General features: G+C 38.0%; 1 protein-coding gene across 1 annotated transcript; it reads right to left on the bottom strand.

Moving 5' to 3' along the window:
• Positions 1–4,185: 4,185 nt before the first annotated feature.
• Positions 4,186–11,315, bottom strand: LOC139127670 (dehydrogenase/reductase SDR family member 4-like). Its single transcript, XM_070693581.1, has 5 exons — positions 11,107–11,315; positions 9,258–9,435; positions 5,419–5,496; positions 4,557–4,580; positions 4,186–4,263 (listed from the first exon to the last, which is right to left on the bottom strand). The coding sequence occupies exons 1-5, from the start codon at positions 11,253–11,255 to the stop codon at positions 4,189–4,191; spliced, it is 504 nt and encodes a 167-aa protein (XP_070549682.1). The 5' UTR covers positions 11,256–11,315; the 3' UTR covers positions 4,186–4,188.
• Positions 11,316–11,617: the final 302 nt, after the last annotated feature.

The raw sequence follows: 11,617 nt of genomic DNA, 5'->3' as shown, positions 1-11,617 counted from the left end.
ACGCGAGACAAGGCCAGCTGCAGCATTCTGAAGTGATTGAAGGCGTCCGAGCTGAAATTTCGCGTTCTATTTTAGAGACGTGCCTTGATAAACGGAGCATGTCAGGTGTTCAACAGCAACATATTTTCATCTTTTCGCCTACTCTTAGTGTGACCCGGGTGCTTTTGTTTCCATGTCAATCCAAATGTAGAGTATTATCGGTTATATTAATTTGTGTAAACTCACGTCTCTTAACATAATACTTTTGAAAACTTGAGCTTCTATTTTGTACATTTCGTCCATCAAAGCTCTTAAGAACTGTTTAAAGCATAACTTTATCATTTCCTTTGTTTGAACAATGTACTTCATGGGTACCTCTGTTTGGTAACTATGAATTACTGTTCGTTATGATTTTATAATACAGCCCGTCTTGGCAATCATCATTTGTTCCTAATTATAAAAAGATTTCAAATTTGTTAAATCTATGCGATTATAATTTTTATAAGTACGTCTATTCCAAAACATTCAGTCTGAAAATTGCCTCCCATTATTGCTTTCGGCCAACCAAAAATTGGCAGGCGAAATATGGCAAATTCCAGTATTGGTTGAAATAACCATGTACATTAAAATTGGACCAAACTTCGATCTCGACTATGCTTAACTTGCGCTGTATTCATAAATTAAAAACAAAACGTTCAGCCCGTATCTTTATCGGCCAAGCTTATACTAACAAATGCAAAATGAGAATATCGACTTTGATAAAATGTTAAATTGACCTTGGTTTTCCTGAGAACGAACAGCAGCATCAATGACGAAAACTCTAGTTGTGCAAATATTAACAATAAATTGAAATTAGAATTTCGTAATTGGCTCTGCGAGATTTAAAATTTCGAAGCCTCCATTTTTTACGGGCTGGAAGTAATGTGAATTGAGTTTTACTACACGGTTCTGGAGAGAACTAAATTTTGCACAAGACGGTTTGACCGAGGAGTCATGTTTTACACAAGATTAGCTTGGCAATAATATTAAACAAAATGAACATGACATCACATAAATAAAACGAGCTGAGAAAGCACAAAAATCTACGTACAATACAAATAGGATTCTACCAACAACAGTGTTGTCATTTACATTTCTAATTATGACAGTTTGACTTTACAATTAATCATTTGATTTTGAGTGTTCACTTTTAGTATCAAGTTCCCTACCAGTGTCATAACGATTGAATATACCGCTGTTCTTGTTCGTTTCAAACTGTAATTCTATTCGCAGAATGAAACTGCCGCAGTTGTATAAACCGCTGTAGGTTTTTTTTTCATATTACGAAAATCTATGACAGATATACTATACGTAGATGTCTACTTGTGTCAAAAAATTTCTTCGTCGTGATATATTGCAATACAGACATTGTAAAATGCTAGGGTTGTACTAATATCGTATCTTTTCAAACTACATACATTGATATACAATGGTTGTGTATTCGTTTCCTTCAATATTGTTATCACAGTTCAAAAAGGAAATACTCCTCCCCAAATCAATCTTTTGTAATGTCTGAACCCCCCCCCCCCTGGCCGAGTCGTGTTGTGAAACTAAACACCCCTGATTTCCACCGACCCAGCGTAAAAGCGGGGGCTCCCTAAACTGGAATTACGTTGGGCAAATTTCTTATTTCTAATTTCAATTACTGCTAACATAGAGACTAATTGACTTGTCTTCGTTAAAGTTGTTATGCGTATCAAGAAATATCAACACCTTACCTGCGTGTGGCATTTTACCAATTTCCTAACTTTTACTTCTATTTTATTTATTGCTTAAAAATATGATAGTTGGTCAAATTTTACTGTAAAATGTCATATGGACAGATGAAAAAAAGAAATTTGCCAATATTTTGAGTGCCAATCTTTGACTTTGAAGGTAAAAAAAAATGGTTGGCCGAAAAATTTCACGGATTATTTCTTAAATATTCATTCCTCAACAAATATTCTCCCAAATATCGAAAAACTTGTGATTCGGCTGGTTTTGAGTCACGTGACAAATTCAAATTACCTGATTAAAGATGCATTGACAACTTTCCTCGACAGTTTTTAAAGCTACATTCTTTTGAATTCGGCAAATTCAAAATCAGAGCATGTAAAATAATGTAAAATACATGAATAAATAAATTTAGAATATGAAAATCTAAAATAAGATTATAACAAAAATTAGAAATTTTAAAATGGAAACTTTGAGATGCAGAAATTTGGATACAGTAATGAAAGATCTGAAATGAAATATTGGAAGACATGAAATCTGAAACAGACAATTTAAAAATAAAAAAAAATAGAAGTTAGAAATTACATTTTGAAATTCTTGAAAGCTAGTTAGGATGCACGAAGCATAAACACAAACTAGGGAATTTTAGCGTAATACTTGGAAGACAACAAAATTTATATTCGATAAGAAACGATGAAATTATTCCGTTGAAAGTACATCCAACGTAACAGCTGCAATAAGGGGGCTGTGAAATGGCGGTCGGTACTCCAGTGCGAAATGTAACTGTGTCATCAGCTTGCCAAGGAATGCCCTTGTAAGTTGAATGATCTGATGAATAAACTTTTGTATTACTATAATTGTGTCATTGTACAGTAAATTTCAGATATGACATTATTGTCACGCAACCTGACATATCTCGTAAAATAGAATCAAGGGGAGGTGATCCGATGATAAACGCTTCTTACTTTGCTTTCATGACGGCTAAGTGGACATTTGTGTATTTTTATCCATTGATAAGATGGAAGGCACTCAGAGGACAAAGATGATTGATGAAATGATGAAAACTGAACCGGTCCGCTACTTCTCAGGTACACCAACAAGTTTAAACGAAAGAAATGAAAAACCACAAAACCGCACCAAAATTATGCAAATGCTAACTTTATTCAAGCTGAAAATGGTACTCTATGGGCGTTAAAAACAAATCCTATGATAAGTATTTAATTTGAAACTCTGTACACAGTTGTCAATATGTTTGGTTGCCTTACATTTAACACTAAACCATTTCTCACCAAAACTACCTTGTACCAAAACCTCTTCGGCCAAGAAGTCATGTCGCCTGGAAAACAAAACCATTTCGCCACAAGACAAGGCCAATTAGCACGCCAAACCGTCGCCAACCGGTAAAGCTGAAAATAACCAACCACTGCCATCTACGTTTTAATCACCTTTCTATTGTCTTGAAAGTGTACACATTTCGAGAGAACGAAATCGCGCAATTCTGCGGAAAGCACCCGTCGGAGTTGTAGCTTTAAGTAGATTGCGTTTTTCTTTTCTCTAATTCTACTATTTTGTTGTTTTGTGCAAGGATAATTGGTTCGTGATGGCCAAAATTCCAGGACACAGTAATGCCTGCAAGTTGCAAGTAAAAACGACACTGTGGTACATCTTGGTTTTACAATGAGTGCGTAGTATAAAGACGGTAACATACTTGAGCAAAGCGGTTTTAATACGAGGTGGTACATAAGGCGAAGTGGCGTGGGGCGACGAGGTTTTGGTACGAAATAGTTTTGAGACGAAACTGTGTGAGGTGACCAGTTGGTTTTGGTGCAAAGTGTCTGAACCCCATTTGGATGAATGGGTAGGGTTATTTATAGAAGGGGGTCAAAGCTCCCATCTCTTGTTATTTTTAGAAATTCCGAATGTGACAAGTGGTTGACATTATTTCAACCAGGCGTATTCGTGTATCGACTATTTGAACTTTGGTCCTACTACCAGATAACACACTGCAATATTTTGTACAGCGTGGTGCAAAGTATACATCAGCAGTTAAAATTCCTTTTGTCTGTTCACATTTTAGAATGAGCCTCGGGAAAAGAAAATTTGACTCTTTAAATATTTACAATAGTTTAATTTGCCGGCTAACTAATTTTGATGACTATTCTTAGGCTATTATAGTACTACTTAAACTTGTACAGAGGACCTTACTTTTATCATTATTATTTATTGAGGACAATGGCTCGAACCCAAAACATACGGCATCCTGTCACCTAGCAGAGAAGCAACAGACAGAACCGCTCGGCCAAATCCCCACTCTCAAAAAGAGTTGTTCAAAAATGTCGCAGACTTTCAGCTTCGAGGCACTTCCTATCTTAAAGAAGTGCCAATATGAAAGCCGACGAATTATCTAATACCGTCCATTCTTCATTATATACCCCAGAACTCTGAAATTTAAGTGTCTTACCCTCTTGCCTCCATATAAGGTACAGTTTCCTTCGTAAGGAAAAATGTACTATGAACATTCACGTGAAAAATCTGAAAATGATCCAAATAACCCTTTTAATTATGCAAACGTATAATTTTACCATGGGGCAATAACAAGAATTGGTTATCAATGAGGCAGACGTGAACAGTCAAACTTTGATAGTGAAATTGCAAATTTAAACATCATTTTCATATAGTTGACATTAGTTGACAACCCACTATCATCGTGTGTTTAGCATTTTGGTGGGGATTTTATAGCAATATGTACTAGATTACAGCAATAAGGAATCTATCGAAAGAGTGATTCCATGGAAGAAACAACGCGCTGTGGAAGTTCATCTTACCTTTTCCCACTGTGACTCTGTCGTCTGGAAGGAACGGATGAAGGTAGGATTAAAAAATGTACAACTTCAGCAATTTTATTTATTCATTTTATTTTTCTACTCATCCAATGGGCGAACCCAGTTACAGGATGAGGTACACATAACCCACTGCCCTGTGGAGTAATGAGGAGTAAAGTGCCTTGCTCAAGGGCACAACACCGTGCTGGAGTCTCGAACTCACCATCATTTTGACAGTGAGTCCCTTACTCCGGGTCTACCGGGTCTCGAACTCACCATCCTCCGATAGTGAGTCCGGTACCCTGACCTCTGCCCCACGGTGCCTCCTAAATTATTAGGATATTATGATGACTATGAACATGTAGTAAAATAACAAGTATTGTTGTTGTTTCGTTTCTATAGTAATGTGTAGTGATGTAATGTCAAGACAGTCGCTGGTCATAATATGATAAAATTCGTATTTTTGTCATGTTGTATTGTGCCGCATTTGAGTAATCTTGATCAATTGCTTCATAGTGTTGTAATTGAATGTAGTCTAATCCAATTGCACACCATTACAAATGAAAAAAATGTGGACAGCGTGTTAACTTTATTAGCAAAAGATCATAACCAATTCAAAGCTGCTTTTATCTGTACCTGAATTTAAGTCACACTTCCGTGGATAATCTTTTGATTCTTTCTAGGCATTTTTGACAGATAAAAATGAATCTTGATTGGTAGCCAGTTTCAAATGTCCTACAACATAGCACTGAAGTATACTGCTTACAGACAGAGTGAATAATGCAAATACCAAATATCTTTACTCAATCCGAGAAAAAGGCACCAATGTGTCAAACTACTAATGTATCAATGTAGGTGTACTCACGTCAAGTATTGGTCCGAAGTGTGGGTTGACGGCAGCATTTTGAATTAAAATATCGATACCCCCGTGTCGTTCTGCCGTCTAGGGAGAGAGAGAGAGAGAGAGAGAGAGAGAGAGAGAGAGAGAGAGAGAGAGAGAGAGAGAGAGAGAGAGAGAGAGAGAGAGAGAGAGAGATTTTCTATAGTATTGTTGCAACTACCAGATACCACAATTGGCCATTATAGGAACGACAAGATCACGTGCGTGTAAATATGGCAATCCTTGTCGTTGAACTTGGTACGTTTATAAGGGCAAGTATCGCAGATGCAGTCATTTTGTTACGGATTTTTCCTGAAACATGTTTGTCGCCCGGTTGTTTATTCGCTTGGTGGGATTAAGTACAATGCACGAGAAGTACGCTAAGCAATAAAAATTTCATACATACAGATCTCCCGAGGGGTTGCTATTTAACACCTGTTACTAGTTTGGATAGTACGAGTGAACTGGGGTGATATGACGGGTGGATAAATAAACCCTTACAAGCTATTTTTGTCCACAGTTCATTTGCTAATGCCCCTATGAGTTAAACTTTAAACTCTACCTATTTCAAAAGGTAAATAGCGTGATCATTTTTTCTCCAATCGTGTCACATTAACCCATTAAGGAAGCATTCAAGAAACATCGTTGTAACTTCGGGGACATATATTGACTCTCAAACCTTTCCAATTCTTTTCTGATCGACTACTTGTTGGGGGCTCATTCTAAAGCCCTAGGAGTAAGAAAAACTTTCCCAGGCTTAAATAAAAAAAATTGTCTCCACAATATATCATGAAATATTGTCGCCATCTGGGTTTCATTTCGCGGGATTACTTTGATTTAATGAGTTAAACGGCCGATCACCCTGGAGATGTGCAAATATTTACCAGGTACTTTTATTCACAAAATCGATCAAGATGAAATTTTGATACATAGAATGCCTTCTTTACCAATCAGACATGCGGATTCGATCACGTGAAATTGTCAATCACTGTCTTGCGCTGTCCCCATGTGAAGGGAAGTCGGCCATGGCCATCGGCTTCCAGTGAGATTTTACCGCGCTAGCCCCTGACTGTCATACTTACCTATTATAACCAGAGTTTTTTGAAAATTTTCAAATTTATTTTTTAAGGGAAAGCAACAACAAAATCGAAATAGTAGTTTTTGTTCTAGGAGGTGTCGTGGCTCACAAAATATCACAGGCTTACGATCTTTGCGAGCCCGGAAGCCGTTCGATGGCACCGGTGCCCACTGTGACCCAGGTTTCGCATACCAGGCCACAACGGGCCGGCACCGCTCTCAGTAGGTGTCAACTCGCCGATCCCGATCTCGGTCGTCTCAGACTTTGATGTTTGCAGTGACACATATCTCGACCGTAGATACATTCATATTTTTCACTTGACGGAAACTCTGTTCTGTTCTCCGTGTCAACTGTCGCCTCCACAGCGCTTCACTTCAGATTTCAGGCTGCACTTGGCAGTCGATGCCTTTGTCGCTACAGCCCTATGCTGCAAGTTCGATTCCGATCGAGAATTTGAGGCAGTTTTTATGTGATGAATGAAATTTATCGTTGGTCGTTGAATGACTTGATGTTTTGTGCCTTCTATGTCGCCTTCCCGAAGATCATACGATAATATTCGGGTTTATCACCAGATATGACGTCCACTTTGAGCCGTACAACCGGAGCCGCGACGTCATTGAGCTACGCGTCGACGGCACCCCATTCTATTCTTGAGAATGTTAGCTAAAGCTTTAGCGACTCGAAATTTCGTTGTTGGGAATCGCTTTGATGAAAAGCGCAATGTTACTTTTGACAGATCCAGACATAAATCATAGTGACAGGTATTCAATAGAAGAATAGAAATGTGTGACTAGTGACAAACATCAACGCAATGTTGTCATGCCTTCCATTTTTCCTATCAATTTATTACATCACCTTTTAAGTGTCACGACAGCACGGTATCAATCGCGAAATGACGGTCTGTGTACGCAAGAGTCGCAGCGTGCATCCAGTGCTGGAAAAAAGTTCCAGTTGATCATGTAGATTAGAAGTTATTAAATTGTGATTGTGAAGAAAAAAATGTCACCAAATCTTTGAAATGATATAAAGTTAATCATAAAAATACCGGGACGTATGTCGGAGTACATCGTGTAGCGGAGGTATTGTCCGAGAATACCGAAGCGTATTTTGTGATGATTTGATGTATATGTTTGACAGCCCCAAGTCACGGTACAGTCTTCTAGATTTATAGCAGTCTGGTTATTTTGATAAAAAAGACAACATCAAATAACCATGCCACAAATTAGAGCCATTATTACACACCTGCGTCTGTAACCTATGGAGTTTCGTCGTACGGTAAGTTTCGGTAACAGCGGCGCGGAGTACAATAACCTTTATTTGAACTTTGTCGTCATAACACCTTTACGTCAACACGCGGGAGAAAAAGAGATTTCACATTTTTCAGGTGCCTCCAACGAACAATGTACTTTTAAAGGGGTACTAATTACGATAAGATATTTTGTGCAGGACTAGTAATTTGAACTGACTAATTTTAAGTCCAGAGTGTAATTGATTACCTGTTTGTTCATAATTTTCACGCCAACTGTTTTTTTTACCTAGCCCCGCACTCAAACTTCTTTCTACCCCCTCCCTATATATTTTTGCCTGTTTCGCCTCCTCATTTTGAATCTGAAGCCCCTGCCCTGTGGCGAATGTCGATTCCCCTGCCCTGGGAAAAAATCCCCGAGAGTCGAGAGGCTGAGCAGTCTGGTTAACTGGGAAACTCAATAGAAAATTACAGCACTCGTAACAGGCATAAGTACTTGCCCTATGTCCCCCTCCCTGGAAACACCATATTTGATTTCATAAATAGGCGTAATTTCCCTGTCGGAGTTTTACAAGTTACTACCCCTCTCCTCGTTTTTTCACTAATCCCGGTCTCCAGGCCAATCGCACGATATCTGCCCTGCCTGATAAAAGAACTAAAAATCTGCTCCCTGCCAGCTAAAAATATGTCCCCTGCCCAAGCAAAATCAAAATCTCCTTTGCCCTCAAAAATTGCGCCAGGAATAGCTTTTCGATTAATAGCTCCGTTCGTTGCACCTGATTTTTTACAAAAAACATACTTCGAAACATTCAGTACTGCTCTTCTGGCCTACGATTTTTACTACGAGCGCTGCGCGGGGTGAAATTTCGTTCTCTGCGCTCAGCAGACGCGCTGAACCTTCCGAACGCGTTCCCTGCGCTCTCCTGGCGATCGCTATGTGCACTGTGCGACGGGCATTCTGAAAACTATAAATTTCGACTTTTTTCATGTAAAATTTAACCAAAAAGGTGTATAATAATTTGGCTATTCTGATACGATATGATATGATTTGATTAGTTACGATAAGACCAGTGTACCCATTTTCTTTGTTTGAGGACACTCAGATTTTGAGAAGCCTTCCAAAATAAACAGATAACTTTGCACATGCCAGTTTTGTATGTAACTGATTATTTTCATCTAATATGATGTCGACTCAAAAATCAAAGCATACCCTTGTTTTACTACCCCATAATGTACACTAAGATGATAAATGCCGCAAGCATGCGGAAGTTTGAAGTACATATTTTACGAAATTTGTAAACAAACTTGATTTTTGTAAAAGGGCTCTTTGTACACGATCCAGATGAGATGTTATGTGTTCTTTTTCATGAAAAAAATCCTAAAGCGTATATTCCCAGGGACACAAAACTAAAACTTTGGCCATTTATTAGGTGGAAGCATTCAAACTATGAGGATGACCTTATTTGGAAAGTGTGTTACAAACAAATCAAATTTGCTTACAGTTGCTAACAAGTTCTTTCTTTCCTCTGCATTCCCTATATGACATATCATGCCAGACACATCCAGGTTTTCTGATGTTAATGTCTCCACTGCCCTATCTACGTTTTCTTGTCTTCGACTGCTAACAACCACGTGTGCTCCGTCTTCGGCTAATCTCTTGGCGATGGCCAATCCAATCCTACAAGAAAGAGCATTGATTTGAAATGCCATAATCTGGAAAATATCCATACTTCAAGTTATTATACAATATTTAGATGTAGGAAAAAACGCTATATCAGAAAACGATAAACTATTTTTTATAAGATGCAAATAAACTGTGTAAGTAATGTGAGGAAACCAGTGATGAAAAGTAAATTCAAAAGTACATGCCATTCTTGTGATATCCTTTCCAGCTTTTTCGTGGTCACTGTATTATTTTATAATCACAGCGATGGATAAGTGTATATTTTAATAAGTTTCTCACACTTTGGTATGGTACTTGTAGTATGCGCCTCGTACGTGTAAGACTTTGCTCAAACTGTCCTCAAGGAACCTTTCAACCATTCTCTTTCAAAATTCAGAATAGAAAGATGGTCACCGTGCAACTTTTGGTACTAGAGAAACAAATTACCCATGATTTACCGGTATTTTAAATTCAACTTGGCCGCCATCCCTGTCTTAACTTTATAGGGACAAATAACATTCGAAAGACTAAAACGGCGAAATTTTTCCCACTGCAAGAATTTAAAATAAGCCCCTACAAGTGGTGGATCAAAAGAGAATTGTATAATTTTGAGTTTTAATATCTGTCCTTGAGGTACATCTACCTTACATGAAAGAAAGAGAGTTGTTGGTCCAGTTGAATGTACAAAATATTGATTTTTAATATTGTCATATTGAATTAAGGCTAATATAGATCACATAGTCTTTTTCGATGTAACTGAAATGCCGAATTTATCTTTATTCCTTAGAAGATGAAGTCATTAACCCTTTCACCACCATGGCTTGTCCCAAATCCATTGTTTTCTATGGTAAAGCTGGACCTGTACACAGGGAACTGGGGGTGAAAGGGTTAAGGTAGGATGCACGTCGGGGACAACTCTACAGGCTCTCAAATTTTGGCAATTCTTTTCTGATCTACTACTTGTGGGGGCTCGTTTTAAGGCTCATCGGGTAAGAAAACTTTTCACCGGTTTGGTTTTGAGGAGGTAGAAATTTTGATTTCAATTGCGGTCCCCGATGCTAACAGCTACACAATGGTGCAAGCAATAAAACCTTTGATGAGAATAACTCTAGTTTTTTCCCAACACTTAGGTGTTCATATGCTTTTTATAATTTCTACGCCAAGCTGGAGTGTAATAGTAATACTTTTCAACCATTAGCTGGAGGTACCATGAACATACATCTACAAAATGACTATTTTATTTTTTATTTCCTTCTATAGGATTTCTTCTAGTAATGACAAAGAACAGCTTTCTCTTCATTTGATGAAGGAATTAACGGACCAGTGCATTTTTCCTTCTTTTTCTTGTACAGATTTTTTTTCACTGGCTTGTACTTACATTAAGTCAATCATAGTGGCATTTGTTTTGTTTGATCATCGAAAATCCGATATAGAAAGTAAAACAATTTTGCTAGACATTTGTTTGCAATTTAAACATTTTTCAAGTAAATTCTCTAAATGTCACAGCCGATAAAAAAATCATTCCAAAATACCTAACCAAAGTTTTGAGGCATGTTACTAGCAGCACAATAATTTGAAATTTTGCAAGATCTCCAATATTATTTGATTTGCAGAGTGAAACGAGATTTTATGCAATTTGCTGTTATTTTTCAGACCGTTAAAAATGGTGAAAAAATAATTCCTTACCCATCTGTAGAGCCCGTTACCACGGCAACTTTGCCTTCCAGTTTTCTGGCCGTTACTTTCGATGATGACGTCATTTTCATCACACCGACTGGAAGAAATCTACTTTGGTTTCTACACAGAGAAACAAGACACCTGTTGAGTATAGACATGGTTGTGTTCGTAACGTCAAACTGGTCTGCTAACTAAGACTACCTGTCTGTCCCCATGATGTAATATATATATTATTAAGTGTATCACAGGTCACGTGATACAAACTGGCTTGTTATTACGGCTTTGTGGTGCGTCACTGATGTCGATGGGTTCCAGGTTTTGAAAATGTGTATCAGATAAACCAACTACAAGGTACACATTCTGAAGTGTGATTTATAACTGTAACTGTGTTTTTTTTTACACTTTTGACCCATACCAGGGGTACAGTACAGTGGCCGTTATCACCGAGTTGAACCATCGTGTGAGTTAAGTCACGCGCTCTCATTGCTGTTATCTATCCAACATGAGAGGCTGTGCCAGA

This window comes from Ptychodera flava, unplaced genomic scaffold, assembly GCF_041260155.1.
Source record: "Ptychodera flava strain L36383 unplaced genomic scaffold, AS_Pfla_20210202 Scaffold_34__1_contigs__length_2629520_pilon, whole genome shotgun sequence".
Lineage (NCBI taxonomy): Eukaryota > Metazoa > Hemichordata > Enteropneusta > Ptychoderidae > Ptychodera > Ptychodera flava.
Note: the sequence above shows the minus strand (reverse complement) of the source record. Positions and strands in the feature narration are given on the sequence as shown.

Bases quoted from the DNA above. Each gene is read 5' to 3' on its own strand.
- LOC139127670 (XM_070693581.1), bottom strand. From the start codon at position 11,255: ATGTCTATACTCAACAGGTGTCTTGTTTCTCTGTGTAGAAACCAAAGT. The intron at 5,497-9,257 runs GTAAGCAAATTT...CTCTCTCCCTAG, and splicing joins GAAAGAACTTGTTAGCAACT to ACGGCAGAACGACACGGGGG. The intron at 4,581-5,418 runs GTGAGTACACCT...CGTTCCTTCCAG, and splicing joins ACTTCGGACCAATACTTGAC to ACGACAGAGTCACAGTGGGA.